The 16,748-nt window shown below is 59.6% G+C and overlaps 1 protein-coding gene across 5 annotated transcripts in view; it reads left to right on the top strand.

The window, feature by feature from the left end:
- Positions 1-16,395, top strand: part of ST3GAL1 (ST3 beta-galactoside alpha-2,3-sialyltransferase 1) — a 93,577-nt gene extending 77,182 nt beyond the window's left edge. For all 5 annotated transcript variants that reach the window (XM_027063856.2, XM_053208493.1, XM_053208492.1 and 2 more), the window contains 5 exons: positions 8,673-8,869; positions 9,918-10,097; positions 10,910-10,955; positions 12,361-12,480; positions 14,269-16,395. In XM_027063856.2, coding sequence (XP_026919657.1) covers positions 8,673-8,869; positions 9,918-10,097; positions 10,910-10,955; positions 12,361-12,480; positions 14,269-14,442 — 717 coding nt within the window. In that variant the 3' untranslated portion in view covers positions 14,443-16,395. The remainder of the gene's footprint in view (positions 1-8,672; positions 8,870-9,917; positions 10,098-10,909; positions 10,956-12,360; positions 12,481-14,268) is intronic.
- Positions 16,396-16,748: the final 353 nt, after the last annotated feature.

A 16,748-nucleotide genomic window follows, 5' to 3' on the forward strand; every position in this document is an offset into this window, starting at 1 on the left:
TCTCTCTAAGGCCCCCTGTTACTTGGTTCAGGGGCCTCTAAATCCAGGATGCTCGTTCATGACCCTTTTCCACAAGGGCCCCTTCACAAGTTCGGGAGCTGGGACGTGGTCATAACGTTTGTGCAGGGCCACCGCTCGGCCCGCCAGATATCGAGATGCAAAAAAGAGACATGGTCCCTACTCTCTGTTCAGAGAGTAGGGTCAGAACTCTGTTCTGGCCGAGAGAGACAGATCCGAGACGGAGAAGCCAAGCTCAGGGGGGAGTGCCCTGAGGAAGACCAGAGGAGGTTTGTGAGAGAAGCCAGGGGCCAGGGGGCTCCGTCATGGGGCTGTCGGGGAAGGTCTCTGAGGAGGCAGGACTTGAGCTAAGCCCCAGAGGTAGAGGAGGCGCCGGCCACAGAAGGGTCTGGAGAACGTGCCGGAGTCACGGCAGCAGCGAGCACAGGGGCCCTGGGGTGGGGCCCGCTGGGTGTGCTGGCCTGGAGGTGGGTGGCACCACGGTGAGGCGTCGGGTTTGTTCTGTGTGCACCAGGGAGCCTCCGTGGATCTTAGCCAGGGGCGTCCGCGATCCAGTCTAGTGGTCTGAAAGGTTATTCCGGGTGTTGAGCCCCAAAGTGGATTGAAGGGGAGTAAGAAACAATTCCTCCCTTGGAGATTCCTTGGGCACTTCCTGTATGCCAAGCGCCAGCATATGGAGATGGAAAAGTCTTCCCTTTCTTGGGTTGCAGGGGTGGTGAGGGAGGAGACGGACAGCCGCACGCCAGGGCCATAGAGCGGTACTTGGGAGGGAGCACAGAAGATGTGCAAGTGCAGAGGAGGGGCGTCAAACCCCACCCTGGGTCTGGGGCTGTCGGAGGAGACCGTGGCCACGCTCATCATAAAAGATTCAGAGAGGTTGTCCGGGTGGGGACCGGAGGAAGGGCTCTCCAGGCAGAGGGGCCGCTGGGTGCATCGGGCTAGAGGCGTGAGAAAGACCAGTGGGGTTGCTGGAGGTGTAGGGCCTCCTGGCTAAAATCCGAATGCGAATGGGGGGTGTGGGGTGTGAGCCATGAGGCCATTGACGTTAGCTCATGAAGGCCTTCATGTATCCTGTTATGAAGTGGAGTTGAGTGAAGGCTGAGAAAACCAGGGGGGGCTTCCTGTAAGAAGCCGACTTTCCCTTTCAGCAACTCTTTTTTTTTTTCCTTTCTTCTTTCTTTTTTGTTTTTTGTTTTTTGTCTATTTTTGGGAGAGAGCGCATGGGGCAGGGGAGAGGCAGAGAGAGAGGGAGACAGAGGATCCGAAGCAGGGTCTGTGCTGACAGCATAAAGCCCGACATGGGGCTCGAGCTCACAAGCTGTGAGATCAGGACCTGAGCCAAAATCAGATGCTTAACCGACTGAGCCACCCAGGCGCCCCTCTTTAAGCACCTCTTGCACTCCGGGAGCTTGTGGTCCATTTGGACAGCTGAGAAGAGGCTGAAATGACTCAGAAGAAGTGAATCGGAATGCCTGGGCCAAGCCTTGGTTCACTCACTGAGCTGTGTTGATCACGTCAGTGTGCAGGTCCTGGGGTGCGTTCCGGGGAGGTGACAGAACAGAGCAGGCAGGGTCTACACCCCCTCGAAGATTCCAGAGTCTGCTAAAGGGGGCAGGGGACCAAAGCTTGGCCAGGCAGGGTTTCGCCCTCACACTCTTGACACTTGGGCCTGGATACCTCTTTGTTTCTGGGACTGTCATGCACATCGTAAGGCGTTTGGCACAAGTATCCCTGGCCTCTACCCACTAAATGCCGGCCTCACCCGTCCCCCAGCTGTGAGAACCACAACGTCTCCAGATGTTACCAGATGACCCAGGCAGGGAACTTCTAGAGTGGACAGCCAGGACGGTCTTCATCGACCTCCTTCCCTAAGGCCCTCAGGGAGGGCAGTTTCTAAAATTCGCAGGCTGGGCCGAGCCCAGATAATGTACAAAAAGGTGTAAGAAAAGCACATCGGTTTCTCGCTATACCCTAGGTATCTTCACAGAACATGCTCTGTGCCTTCTAGACTTAGAAATCAGGGCGTAGCGTCATGGTCCCTGGGTTTTGCTCCCGACGTTCTAGGTCTTACCAAGAGTGCTTTTGAGTGAACCTTTTCATCTTGCCGAGTCTCAGACTGAGGTTATACCGGCTGCCTTGCCCACGTTCTCTACGACACGGCAAACATTAGCTGCTAACATTTCTTTAAAAAAATTTTTTTTAATGTTTATTTATTTTTGAGACAGAGAGAGACAGAGCATGAATGGGAGAGGGTCAGAGAGAGAGGGAGACACAGAATCGGAAGCAGGCTCCAGGGGCCGACGCGGGGCTCGAACTCACGGACCGTGAGATCGTGACCTGAGCCGAAGTCGGACGCCCAACCGACTGAGCCACCCAGGTGCCCCTAGCTGCTAACATTTCTATTTATTTATTTATTTATTTATTTATTTATTTATTTATTGCTGGCTGAATGGGCAAGTAGTAATGAATTTGCTTTCGCCCCCACCCCTGCGCTTATCAAGGCTGAACATTTTTCCAAGTGACTGTTAGCATTTTATCAAATTGTCCTCCCACGTCCCCACCCCCAGCTCTTCTCTACAGCCCTTCTTTTTCTGCAGCTCAGCCCCTGGTGGCCACTTGGAAGAGATGGGCGCTGGGAAGAGGGAGCCCCCGGTGAACAGAAATCGATAGCAACGAGCCGGGCGTTAGAGCTTCCGGGTTCCTTGACGGGATGCGGGCCACATGTCTGGAGTGAAGAAGCAGGACACCACGTCTGACAGGCACCCCTGTTCTGTGGGTGGAGGCCCGGAATATTTGCAATCAAAAGCAGCTTAGGGATTCCAAGATGCGTCAGGGCTGGGCTTGTGGGCCCCCAGACAGCCGGGGCAAAATGTCCCTGATGCATCCAGACCCAGGGCTCCAACCACAGAGCCCGTGCCTTTAAAATGTCGTGAGCCCGGTCAGAGCCCAGCTGCGGGGCGCTCGGCTGGCAGGGAGCCAGCGGAAGGTGGCTCACACCGTGTGACTCCCACACTCGCCACGTCCCAGACCCCTTGGAGCCCGGCGTGGAGCCGACGGCTGGAGTCGACACTTCCAGCTCGGTCTGTACCCAGGGAGCACCCAGCCAGGCGAGGCCACTCAGCCACCAGTGGGGGAGCCGGGCCCACAGACCCTTCGTCCCTCCTTCCCTGGGGTTTTGGGAAAGTGCGGAGGATGTGATGTCGGGGCCTGGGGCCGACCAGCCGAGCCGGGGGGGACTCTGAGGCCAGAACTGTGGGGTCCCGCGTCTCTGAGCTTCAAGGTCCCCGTGGGTCTCAGGGGCCTCCCGGCAGGTGAAAAAAACAAGGCAGATGTAGCTCCGACGGGAGCAGGAAGACCGGGGCAATCGCACAGGGTCCCCCTCGGGCTTGGTGCCCGCCCCCCATCTGCCTGCCCGGTGACCTTCTTCTCCTGCCTCTGTCCCAGGCACCCTGTGTCCCGGCCACATTTCCACTCCTGAGACAGGCCACACGGTGTTGGGCCCTCCCACTCCGTGGGGCCCGGGGTCCTGCCCCAACCACAGGAGACGTCTTTTCTGCCCCGATCATTGTGCTCAGTGCACTTGATAATCGCAGCCCCCATCCAATGCCAAGAGCCACTCTGGCCAAGCTTTCCAGGCACTGCCCTCCAGCCCCCCGACTTCACCACAGCCTGGGAGGTCATCTTAACCTCTGTTTCTCACTGGTGAGGGGCACAGTGGGATCCCATTCTAGTGCCTAAGCCCTGGAGCCAGGCCCGGGTACTCATATCTTGGGGGGCCCTGGGGAACCCACTCCACCTCACTGCACCTCAGTTTTCTCATCTGTAAAATGGGTGCCTCGTATCACCTTTCTCGTAGGATGGTTATGGGAAATAAATGAGGAAACGCCTATGAAGATCTCAGCGCAGGGCCCGGCGTGTAAGAGGAGCCACGGAATGTGTGGGGGGCGGCTGGGTGGCTCAGTCGGTTAAGCTTTCTGACTCTTGGTTTCGCGGTTCGGGTCACGATCTTGCAGTTCGAGAGTTCAGGCTCTGTGTCAGGTGCAGAATCTGCTTGGGATTCTTTGTCTCGCTTGTTCTCTCTCTGCCTCTCCTCTAAATAAATAAATAAATAAATAAATAAATAAATACACAAACTTAAGAAAAAAACAAAAAAACAATGCACGCTCCCACCTACGATGGGCTTTCAAAGTCCGGCAAAAGTCCCTGCTCTAACCTGCCCACGCCACACGGCATCGAGCACATGATGGGGGCTCAGCAGCGATGGGTCCCATGGGTGTGTGAATGTGTGTCGACCCTGGTAGAGGACATTCACGTATTCAGCAAGCACAGCAAAAGCACACGGAGCAGGCTACCGAATGTCACGCCTGTGCTTGTGGCTCGGATGCCAAGGGGGCCGGACAGACAAGCCCACAACAGCTGCGGGCCACACGACGCCTGTGCTGAGGGACCCGAGGTTCCCAGCACGCGCATAAGGGCCAGGACCAATATCGTGGGGGGTTGTGGGAGGCCTCCCAGGTGCCGCAGGGCAGGCTGGACCAGGAAGGAGGAGCAGGGTTCACTGGACGGAGAAGGAAGGAGGGATGGGAGGAGAGGGTACCTCTTTGCAGCACACACGGGGGCTTGCGACAGGGGGCACAGAAGGCCAGACATCACGCCTCCAGGCTGGGCTATCTGTGCTGTGGTTCACGCCCCCAAGATCCCCGTGGGATCACGTGCAAGGGCACGTGCAGTGAGGGAGGCTCTCCCAGACTGTGCTCCGAGCGTGAGTGTGCCCAGGATGTGCGCCTCCCTGTCCCAGCCCGCCGCGGTGGGTCCCGCAGTGGAGCCGGCGTGCCCGGCCCTCCCTCGCTGCGGACAGCGCCCGCCCCTCGCGGACGCATCCCGGACTTGGCCTCTGCTTCCCGGCCCCGCCCTGAGTCGCAGGCGTTCTCGAGGTTCCCCGTCCACAGTTGGCAGGTGCCTCCGGAGCACGGACTGGATGCAGACAAGGATACTGGGAAACTCCTCAGGACGAGCGAGAAGGGGAGGGTGAACTTTGAATGCAACATTCTCTCCGATGCGCAAGTCAGCACCTGGTAGCACCCTTCCTGTTACTTACAAAAGGCAGGGAGACGCGACAGACTGTTCCTTCCCAAGGAGGACAGGAGCAGGGACGCAGCATTGAGTGCCCTGCCCTGACTGACCCAGCTGGCGGGTGGGTGATTTCGGATTCTAATCTGCAGAAACACAGCCCGGCTTTCCTCCCCCAAGTTCTTCCCGGCTGTGCGGCTGACGCGCCCAAGGGCCTGGCCCCTTCCCCTCTCGGGGCCTCGGGGTCTCCAGCGCTGCCAGGAAAGCCCTGCAGCGGACCCCGAATTGCTGACGTGGGGCCATGTGCCGCCTGTGCGTGGCCAGCGGCGTGATTCTAGGTGATGCGAGGGCGTCAGACGCGAGGGTTCCAGAATCGCGCATCTCAGAGCGAGGAAGGGAGTCCGCTGTCATTCTCTCGCTGGGTCTGCAGTCGCGAGGACTTGAACCTGACCCGATGTTTCCTTTTGCACTTCATCCCCTGCCGGCTTTCCTTCTAACGGAGGGTGGGCATCTTGCCCGGGGCAAGCAACTGAATGAGCCCAAATGAAATAACGTTATTTTGTTTTCATTGTTTTCTGCAATTACTTTCTTCTTCCTCTTCTTCTTCTTCTTCTTCTTCTTCTTCTTCTTCTTCTTCTTCTTCTTCTTCTTCTTCTTCTCCTCCTCCTCCTCCTCCTCCTCCTCCTCCTCCTCCTCCTTCTCCTTCTCCATCTTCTCCGGCCAAGTAATCCTTGCTGTCCCTTTGTGGTGGGGATGTGAGAGTTCCTTTTAAAATGAACTTACTTCTTTTTTTTTTTCCTGCAATGAGTCATGAATGATGAGTAAGTCAGTAATAGCCGGGCTCAAGAGGATGCTGTGCTGTGCTCCTGAGTCACGTCCCCTGCGGGCTTCAAGCCCCAGGGCCTCCGAGGCAAAGCACGCACACATGTGATATACTAGGTGCTCAGTAAATACTGCTGAGCGCTGGATTGAAGAATGCCACGTCACCCCTGAATCCCACAGACTGTGCCAGACTCCCCCGAGGTAATGACACAATGTGAGGACGCTGGTCCTGAGTGTGCCTTCGCAGTGCTGGGCACAAAGGGGCCCTTCCTGGGTGGGGCCGTTTATGGAGGCTCCTGAAGGAGAGCTTGGCTGGGGCCCTCTGCCTGTCCCAGCATTGCCCAGGAGCGGTTGGAAATGCAGATTCTTGGGCCCAGCCCAGCCCTACTGTGTCGGGCTCCTTGATTTGGGAGCTTCCCAGGAGATCTTATCAGAAGCAGGTGTTTAACCTGGAGATTATTCTGTTTTACTGTGTTAAAATGTGCCTAACAGTATTTACTACCTTAACCATAAGGTAAGCGTACAATTCAGTGGCTTTAAGCACATTCCCACTGTTGTGTAACCCTCACCACCACCTATAGCCAGCATTTTTTCACCGTGTCCCCCAAACCCTGCTCCTGTTAAACCCTAACTCCTCTTCCTCCTCCCCCGGCCCCGGGCAACCACCATTCTGCCTTCTGTCGCTATGGATCTGACCCCTCAGTATTTTTCTTCTTGTGTCCGGCTTACTTCACCAAGCATGGGTTTCCAAGGCCCCCCCATGCTGTAGCGTCTACCAAAATTTCCTTCTTTTTTGTGACCCGAGTGATGTTCCACACCTGCTCTATCCATTCACCTGTCAGTGGACATTCGGCTTGCGTCCGCTTTACAGCTGCTGTGAATCATGCTGCTGTGAACAGCATGGTGTCTGCTCGTGACCCTGCTCTCTGTTCTTTTGAGGACGTGCTTTGGGATGGGATTGCCGACTTACGTGGTAGTTCTGTTTGTTATGCGCGGTGGCCACCCCATTTTGCATTCCCCGCCAACGGCATATGTGGGTTCCAGTTTCTCCATATCCTCACCAACAGTTGTTATTTTCTTTCTCTGTGTTTTATGTATTATAACCCTCCTAGGGGGTGTGTGTGCTGAGCGGTCCCGGTCTTATCGCCCATGGCAGGTGCGGAGGACGGGTTGGGGGTTTTAACTAAAGGAGTCATCTGGGCTTACCGATGGGCCTCTCCTTTGGAGATCTGATTCCTTCCGTCACAGGGCGGTGGAGGCCTGCGTGCCTCTGGATCTCCCTATGTGCCCTGTCACTAATGTCCTGGACAATGGCCAAAGCAATCTCTAACCTCTCCTTTCTTTCCCAGTCACTGCCCTGGGCCTGGAGCCAGGAGAGGCTGGTGGGACTCACCCCGCAGCCACCTCCCCCAAGCCCAGGGGCTGGGCTTTCCCGAGGTCTGGGTTCCAAGGGTCTGAGACAGGGGCCGTGTTGTGGGAGAGACTTTACGTTCGGTTTCTAAAAGCCTGGGTTCAAATCCCGGTTTGGATTTGGGACACGTGGTTCCACCAGGCTGGGCCCCAGAACATCCTTCTCACCTACGTTCCAGTGTGGTGTGATATATACACAGCGACATGGTGACAGAGTCTGATGGGATGCTCCTTAGGAAATGTCTCCAGGTTCTACCAGGGGTGAGGAGGTCAGAAGTCTCGAGCTTGGTCTTAAAGGATGAAAGCGATTTGCCAGGCAGACATCGGAGGCCTTGACGCATCCAGCAAAGGGCTAGTTTCTCAGTCTTGTTGGAGCCCAGTGGTCCCTGGGGGGTGGGGGGTGGGGGGTGGTCAGGAGGAGGAAGGGAGCAGAGGCGGGGGTGGTGGGCACGGAGGGTCACCTGACCTTTCTCTCGTGTGGTTTTCTCATATTACCGGGTCTCGATGCCTCAGTGGCTGGCAGAGTAGCTCGCACACAGTAGGTGCTCAATAAACATTTGTGGAATATGAGTGAGTGATCTTTCCCACCTCTCTGAGGGGTTCCTGGGCTTCCGGAGAGAGCTGTCTGAGCCTCCTCAGTCTCCAGGTGCCCAGCAAAAAGGAAGGTGCCAGGGAGGGACCCAGTGAGCACAGGGGGGAGCTAGGGGCCCAGTGAGCACAGAGGGGAGGGGCTTGGGGCCCAGTGAGCACAGGGGGCAGCTTGGGGCCCAGTGAGCACAGCGGGGAGGGGCTTGGGGCCCAGTGAGCACAGGGGGCAGCTTGGGGCCCAGTGAGCACAGGGGGCAGCTTGGGGCCCAGTGAGCACAGCGGGGAGGGGCTTGGGGCCCAGTGAGCACAGGGGGCAGCTTGGGGCCCAGTGAGCACAGGGTGGGAGCTCTGGGCCCAGTAAGCACAGGGAGGAGCTCTGGGCCCAGTGAGCACAGCAGGGAGCTAGGGGCCCAGTGAGCACAGGGGGCAGCTTGGGGCCCAGTGAGCACAGCGGGGAGGGGCTTGGGGCCCAGTGAGCACAGGGGGCAGCTTGGGGCCCAGTGAGCACGGGGGGGGGGGGGGGTGGGGGGGGGGCTCTGGGCCCAGTAAGCACAGGGAGGAGCTCTGGGCCCAGTGAGCACAGCGGGGAGCTAGGGGCCCAGTGAGCACAGGGGGCAGCTTGGGGCCCAGTGAGCACAGCGGGGAGGGGCTCCGGGCCCAGCGAGCACATGTGGGGCGCTGGGGGCCCAGCAGCCGGCTGGCTGAGCAGCGGCCAGAGGCAGCACAGCTGGGCTGACCTGTCTCCTTCCGTCCTCGGCCCGCAGAGGCTCCAGCGGGAGAAGCAACCCAATAATCTGAACGATACCATCAAGGAGCTGTTCCAGGTGGTGCCTGGGAACGTGGACCCCCTGCTGGAGAAGAAGTCGGGGGGCTGCCGGCGCTGTGCCGTGGTGGGCAACTCCGGGAACCTGAGGGAGTCCTGGTACGGGGCTCAGATAGACGGCCACGACTTCGTGCTGAGGTGAGCGCCCGTCCCCTTAGCTACAAGAGGCGCCTCGGCCCAGGGTCAGGAGGTCGAGACACCCCAGTCCTGGCATGGCCGGGCTCCCCCGCGGACCCCAGCACCCCCCCCCCGCCCCCCGAGGGCCTCAGTTTCCCCAGCCGTGCATCGTGGGAGGGAAGCGGACGAGCAGCGCCTCTCTGGACCCAGATGGGAAACGACTCGCGGGAGGAAGCCAGCGGGGCCGGGAGCTTGGCACGGAGACGCCTGGCGAGAGGGCAAGATTTATTTGAAGACTCCCGTTTAATCTTGAAAACTCAGTCCCGTTTTGCAGTCGAGGCTGTAATAAAACCGCATGTCTTTAATGTAAATTCGTTTCCCCGTCACCAAGTAAAAACAGATCCTCCAGGAAGACGTGTATCCTGGGTTTCTTGTCATAATCTCCACCACACTGTGCGCTCGGCCCCGGGGGTCACGAGCGCCTCAGCGCGAGGACAGGCAGCAGGGGGCTGCTGCTCCCCGGGGGCCTTCTAGAACAGTCTTCCGTTTCCGAGGTCTCTGCGTTTATGCCCTTAGACCCCTCGCCTGGCTTCTGGGAGCCTCAGTGTGCCTGGTGTGCAGCAGGAATATTCGTGGTGAGGGGGAGCGGGTCAGACAAACCTGACTTGGAGCCTTCCACCCGGAAGCTGTGTCCTGAAACAAATTCTTTGCCTTCGGGTTTCTTCCACCGGAAAATAGGGCCACAGGATGCCTCCCAGGTGTGGTTGTCATTACCATTAAGGTGTTAACGAGGTGCCTTGAGGGGCCAGGGTGGTGCCTTGTGCTTCCTAGGTCATCAGGAGAGACGATGGTCAGGCTCGTGTGAGGTCGTAAAAGAGAAACCGAGAGAAAACGAACAACGCAAGCTTTTGCGCTGCGTCTTAACGACTTGAGTCCCTTTTCCAGCTCAGGAAGCTGGGGCCCAGCCACGGAGGGTGAGGCACCAGAGGTGACATCACAGGCTTGTGGAGCTAAGGCTGACCCGTGCCCGTGGGATGCGACGTGCGACCTTCTGTCCCTTGTCCCCCAGGATGAACAAGGCCCCCACGGCGGGCTTTGAGGCCGACGTCGGGAGCAAGACCACGCACCATCTGGTGTACCCCGAGAGCTTCAGGGAGCTGGGGGAGAACGTCAGCATGGTCCTCGTCCCCTTCAAGACCACCGACCTGGAGTGGGTGGTCAGTGCCACCACCACGGGCACCATCTCTCAGTGAGTCCCCTGGGGGGCTGGGGTGGAGAGGCCCCTCCCCTCCCCTCCCTCCCCTCCCCTCCACCCCCCTCCCCTCCCCTCCCTCCTCTCCCCTCCCTTCCCCTCCCCTCCCCTCCCCTCCCCTCCCCTCCCCTCCCCCAAAGAGGGATCAGAGGCCCGCCCTGAGCATGCCTTCCTAGCTTGAGAGCCAGTCTCAGGTTCCTAGCTCCCTCCCTCTTCCTGAAAGGAAGTGGCTTCACTGTCCTCAAGGCCAGAAGCCTCCTTGTCTGAGGACCAGCCAGCAAGCCTGACGGATTGGGGTGCAGGAAGCCAGGGGCTGCCCTCCCAGGAGGGCCCTGAGGGAAGCGGACTCAAGCAGGGCAGGAGCGAGGGGGCCAGGCCTGGGCTCGGCTGCCTTCCCACCTTGTCCCCATTAGATGGACCGTGAAGCCGGGTGGTCGGGCGTTTACACCTTCACCTTGGGGCACACGTAACCTTGCAGATGGAAAGGGGGCGTTCGTGGGGCTCATCGGCCAGCGCCCTAGCCGTGGCAATGTGCGCTCTGGCCTCTGCTGCGCTCTGTGGTGTGGGGACTTGGAAAAAGTCGCCCCCCGCCCCCCACCTTTCTGGGGGAAAGGCGGCGGTTTGAAAGTTCCTGAATTAGCCACGAGCGCCCTCTGGTGTCTACAGTGGGCCACTGCTGCAGGGGGACGGGGCTGTGGCGGGGAGGCCGCATCCCTCCCTCCCTCTCCAGTGTCCCCCAGCCAGATCTGCGTGCAGGCAGCCTGCCCCCCCCCCCGCCCCCGCATTAACCGCTCTTTCTCCCCTTGCAGCACCTACGTCCCTGTCCCCGCGAAGATCAAAGTGAAAAAGAATAAGGTGAGTCGAACTCGGCCCCTTCTTGTCTGAGCTCAGGCTCGTTTTGAAGGAGCTGTACGAGGCTGGAGAGCACCACCTCCCCCCTCTGCCCGCGCCTGGCTGCAGAGAGCCCTTGGGCCCCCCCGTGCCCGCGGAGGCCGTAGCCCCCACTCAGCTTCCCTGCTCCACAAACACCGGGAAAGTGTCCCCGAGTGGGGGTCCCGGACCAGCAGCGTCACTGGGGTCCTGTCACAGATGCAGAGACTCAGACCCACCCCAGACCTGCTGAATCAGACACTCTAAGAGGAGGGGAGGGGGCAGCGATCCGATCCGGGCTTTTACCAGCCCTCCAGGGATGCTGATGCCGGCTGCTCTTTGAGACCCAGCGCTGTGTGGCGTGAGCTTCTCAAAGCCAGACCTCCCCTCCTGCCTCCATAGCTCCATCGTCCCCAGGGGGCCCCTGGTAGGGGGGTTGGCCAAGACGTGGACAAAGGGCGGAAGGATGGAAGAAGTGAAGTGTCCACCCCACTGGTCCTTTGCATATGCTGTCCTCTTCAGATGGTGAGGTCAAGATCAGAGAGGTCGAGTAACTTGCTCAGGAACACACAGCCAGTTTGTGGTATGGCTGGACCCGGGCCTCCAGCCCCTGCCATTTGCACGGGTGCACCGCCCAGGGAACGGGGAGAGCCCTATGTGGGCCCAGTGGGTACATGGGAAAGCCTCCCAGAGATGGCAGTCCCTTGAGGCCTGGCTGAGTGATGACCGGAGACCTGCATGGTCCTCTGTTCCAGTCCATTCCTGGGGGTTGGCCTTAGGCTTCCTGGACATGCATTCCCTCTACCGCCTGAGATGTCCCCTTCGCTGTCCTCGAAGCAGCCGTGGGGGTGGAGTCAAGGGCAGGTCTGATTCCAGGCACCTCCCAGCTTGGCCACCCTGGCTGTGTGACACCGGGCACAACACCTAGGCTCTCTGAGCACGGTTTCCTCATCTATAACACGAGGAGAGGAAAAGCTAGCGCGTGGGGTCATGTCGTGGCACAGAGATCATTCGACGGGTGGCGGCTCAGCCCCTGCGTATTCCTGCCCCGTGACAGAGGCGTCCCTGACCCCGCCGCATGCTGTTCCCTGGAACCTCCCTGGCCTGATGTGAATGTTACCGGAAGCCCTTTTCTCAGCCAGCCTTCTCCCCACCCCCACCCCCGTACTTTATTATTGCCTTTCTGCTTCATTTCTCTCCACGGCTCCATAGTTGTGTTCTATCTAGCACTCTCTGCCTCCGTGGTTAGGCCACCGCCGGTCCTTCCCACTAGGAGGGAAGGCCCACGAGGGCAGGGCTGCTGGCTCTGTTCGCTGCTCTGTCCCCCGCGGCCACGGCCGTGTGGGGCACCCAGCAGGTGCTCACGAGGGGCCCTGTCCTCTCCCCGCAGATCCTGATCTATCATCCGGCTTTCATCAAATACGTCTTTGACAACTGGCTGCAGGGCCACGGGCGATACCCATCCACCGGCATTCTGTCCGTCATCTTCTCGTTGCACATCTGCGATGAGGTACACCCGCCCCCCGTGCCTGCCAGGCCGCCCCACCCCGGGGGGAGCCCCTCATTCCGCGTTTCTCTGAGCGTCCGGGAGTGCGTCTGCAGTCAGGCTGACCCCGGGCCTCACCCGGGCCCCGACATAGCTCTTCTCCCAGAAGCTCCGGTTCCTTATCTCTACGCTCTGGGCGTTCCCGAGAACGTTGGCAGGGGCAAGGGTTCTGGCTCGCTCTGTGCAGGCTCCAGAGGCCGAGTCACAGCTGGCGTGTGGAGGCTCGGATCTGGGGGCAGAATAACGGAGCAGGTCGTAACGGGGGAGAGCTGGGGTCTCGATCCCGGCCGCTCTTAGAATCGTCCCCAGAGCTAAATCCCAGCACCCGGACCACGCCCAGGCCCGCGTTCGCCAGAATTTCTGAAGGTGCAAACCAGGCACCCAGGGCTTCCACTCTTCACCGACACTGAGAACCAGTGATCTTGCCAAGTGCGTGTTGTGTTTCCCTTCGTGGGTCTGCCTGACCGTCCGCCAAGCCATGTTGATTTGGGGTGCTCACTGCCACCCTGGGCAGAGGAGCAGGGGGGCCACAACACCTACACCCTTCTTCCTCCCTGGCCCTGTGTCAGGCGGGGCAATCAGATGTCACATGCAGCCATCCCCGCCCCTGCCCCACCTGGATCCTGGGGGACATCCATGGAGGGGGGAGAGGTTGTTCTGTCACCACCCTCCCCGGGAACCCGCACTGTCGCCAGAAGCCTGGGCTGTCTCTCCCAGAAGCCACCTCTCGTCCTCACCTCCACCCGGCTGCCTCAGAAATGCTACTCCCTTCTCTTCCCTCCTGCCCCGGGGCCGCTGTGGCCCTGCTGGCCTTCACAAGAAAGCTGTGCTGGCCAGCTGGCCACCGAGGTGTCTCCTGCCCCCGGTGGGGCCCCACCCCCCAAATCTGCCCTCCCCGCTGCCGCAGCCCGGACAGCATTTCCTCTCCCTGGAGGGCATGTTCCTTCCTGGACATCGTCAACGCCTCCCCCGAGACCCAATTCAAGTGTCACCTGCTATCTCAGATCCCTTGCGTCCTTGGCCCTGCTGTCCTCTGTGCTGCGGGAGCCCTGACGTTAGCCCCCGTCCTCACTGGTGCTTGTGGTACGTCACAGGCTCCAAGGTCTGAGACCTGACTCCTGAGCCCCTGATTTCCCCAGCACCCACCCAGGTGGCCCCGGTGATGAAGTCTGACGTATTTATCTCAGTGCTTGGCCCAGAGTAAGTGCTCAGTAAATGCTGGTGGTCACGTGTGGGAAAGGCCCCCCTGGCCACTGGCCAGTGAGGGCTCCTGAACCGCATGGATATTAGCCTCAGGGAAGAAAGAATTCAGCACCTACCACCTGCCTCAACGCGTCATTCTTCTTGGCCCATTTTCCGGATGAGGGACGCGAGGCTCAGAATAGCGGTTTGGCGCTCACTGGCTCCACCAGGCAGAGCTGGGAGCCCTGCTGGCAACTCCACTCCCCCTCCCCAGTCCCAGGAGCCTCCCTCTGACAAGAGGCTGTCCTGCCCCCGCACCCTCGGGGCCACCCACGCGCTGGCCTCCCGTCGTGCCTTCGGGCGTTACACTCGACTTCTATGGAACTTGCTTTTGCTTCCCTGAGCCCCTGGGAGTTCCAGTAAGGAACCAGACGGGTTCTACGGAGAAGGGTTTCTAGGAGTCTTGGGAAGCATTGCTTACAGACTCCGGGAGATGCCTGCAGGCCCCCTGCTTAGAGGTTTTACCTGTGGCCCTGCCGTCTGGTTCTGACCGTTGCTTTGCCCCCGCAGGTAGACTTGTACGGCTTCGGGGCAGACAGCAAGGGAAATTGGCATCACTACTGGGAGAACAATCCATCGGCGGGGGCTTTTCGCAAGACCGGGGTGCACGACGGAGACTTTGAGTCCAACGTGACGGCCACCTTGGCGTCCATCAATAAAATCCGGATATTCAAGGGAAGATGACGCTGCAAAGGAAAACTGAGGCACGCCTCTCTGTGTCCAGCCCCAGCCTCTCGCTGGGGCCGTTCTGTCCTGGGAGCTTTGAGGGCCAGCCTCGGGGGTGGGGGCGTTCAGGTGCCCCTCGCGGCCTCCCGCGAGCCAACATTTGGCAGCGTCTGCTCAGCAAGGTCCCCGAGCCCCGCCGGGTCTGCGAAGGAAGTCTCAGAACTGGTCTTAGATGGAGAGGGCCCCTCACTGCTGTCCCGGAGCTGGAGGGAGGTGGGGAGATGCGGGGGAGGGTCCAGTCTCCAAACACCGAGGTCCCTTTGGCTTCTGGGGAGGGGGCAGATACTTGGGACTCTGTGTTCTAAAGGAAAGGACAGTTTTCCGGGACGGATGGGCGGAGACTTTTCCTCTGCCCGGGGACCCAGGGAAGACCTCAGGACAGAGCCGTGTTGGACCATGTGGACACTGGGGGCAAGATGGCGCCTTTCTTTGCACGATGCCCGGCCCCTCCCTCACTTGGCTCGACAACCCCCCGCCCCCCGCCGCCCCGCTGTTGTCCCAAAGCTCATTTACGGTGGCCGGAGAGGCTCCCCGCCCCGAAGGTCCTCAGAGACTCGTGGCAAAGCGTTTCAGGCCCCGGCAGATGTCTTCTTCCCCAGCCGATGTCCCTGGAGCGATGGATCTTTGTGGCTGTAACCGTGGCTGAGAGCAGATCTGACCACTTCCGTGTGCCTTTGTGTCTGGGGAGAAACACGCGCATTGGCCGAAACAAGGCAAAAGCCTTGACTCGGGAGAGGGGACCCCCAGCAATGCCTCCCCCTTGCCCTGTAGCTCGGGGGAATCTTTTCTAGTTTCCTGAGGCAGCGCCTGAGTTGGAGCAGAGCTAGGATGACGGGCAGTGCTGTCCAGAGGCGCGTCAGCCGCGGAACATCATTCTTGCTTACATTCACAGACCGTTGGATGTGGCGCCCATGACCTTCCAAGGCCACGCGTATAACCTCCACCAGCCGGCACTTTCCCCAGGAAACCCACGCTCTGGGCCACGTCCCTGCTGGCCACCTGCACGGTGTCCCGAGGGCTGCAGGGCCATCCCACGAACATGAGTTTCAGAGCGGGAGAAGACATACCTCATTCTCTCCCTCCCGGGCTGCTCTGATCTTTCCTCTTCAGCCTTCCTGATTATTTATTGATTTATTCTTTTAACTCCACTGACGTCGTGTGCACTTTGTGGCTCTGTGGCTGGTCCTGACGGCTTAATTGAGCTTGTTCTTGCTTCGCCTGGCAGCCGGGGAGTGGGGGAGCTTGAATCTAGGGTCTTGGGGAGCTTCAGACTCGGGATGGGGGGCGTCTAGGGCTTGGGGGCTTGCCGGTGGGCCGATCCCAGGGCTTCAGGTTGGCAGCTTTGCGGGGTGCTCCGTATCTCCTTCCCTTCGGCCCCACCTTCCTTCCTCGTCATTGTGGATTGGATTCAGTCTCGGGCTAAGAATCTCCAAAACAGAGCGGGACTCCCTTGGGGCCGGGTGGGGAGTGGGGTCACACGTATAGGAGGACAGTGATTGATGGCTCTAGTTACTGACCCTTAATCAGAAAAACCGTTTTTCCTGTTGAGAGCATTTGCTAACAGGCCATGCCACCTTGAGGAGGCGTGACAGCTTCCTGGGGGAGCGTGAGGCGTGCCAGTCTCGGAAGCCACGGGGCCTGTCTCCTGCGCTCTCGCGGCTCTCTGGCAAGCCCCGTTCTCCCGGCTGCAGCCTCTCCCTCTACAAACAAGGAGGGAGGCATGTTGTCAGCTGCGGGGCCACAGGTGGTGTTGGGCAGTTCCCAGGGGTCCCCAGAAATGGCATGCTGCGTTTGTCTCCCCCCCAAGCCTGTGCATATGAGCATCGTCACTGGGAGAGATTCCTTAGCCTTTATTAGATTCTCAGAGATTCAGAATCCAGAATGTGATGTATAAAAAAAAAAAAACAACAACACACAAACGACGTGTGCCCGTTTTAAAGTCCTCCAAAGCATGAGACTCTCGTGACCGGTGAAGGCTCATCAGTCACTGTGAGGTCATCATCTTGATCATCCACGCTCAGAGACTAGAGCAGGCATCTGTCGATTGGCTGATTGAGCCCAGGGACAGCCCTTGAGAACCATGGCCACTGACACAGGGAGCAGGGTGGACTCCCGAGCTCTTCCTGGGTCCATACAGGGGTGACAGGTTCAGGGCACGCAGTCGGCTCCTGGGCGTTGCTGAGTCAGAACAGGTCCCCGTGCGGAGGAGGCGCAGGCTGTCCGGCCCGGCTGCCCGGTCCTGGCCGTCTCGCCCTCCCGCTAGG

The sequence above is a fragment of the Acinonyx jubatus genome, chromosome F2 (assembly GCF_027475565.1).
Source record: "Acinonyx jubatus isolate Ajub_Pintada_27869175 chromosome F2, VMU_Ajub_asm_v1.0, whole genome shotgun sequence".
NCBI lineage: Eukaryota > Metazoa > Chordata > Mammalia > Carnivora > Felidae > Acinonyx > Acinonyx jubatus.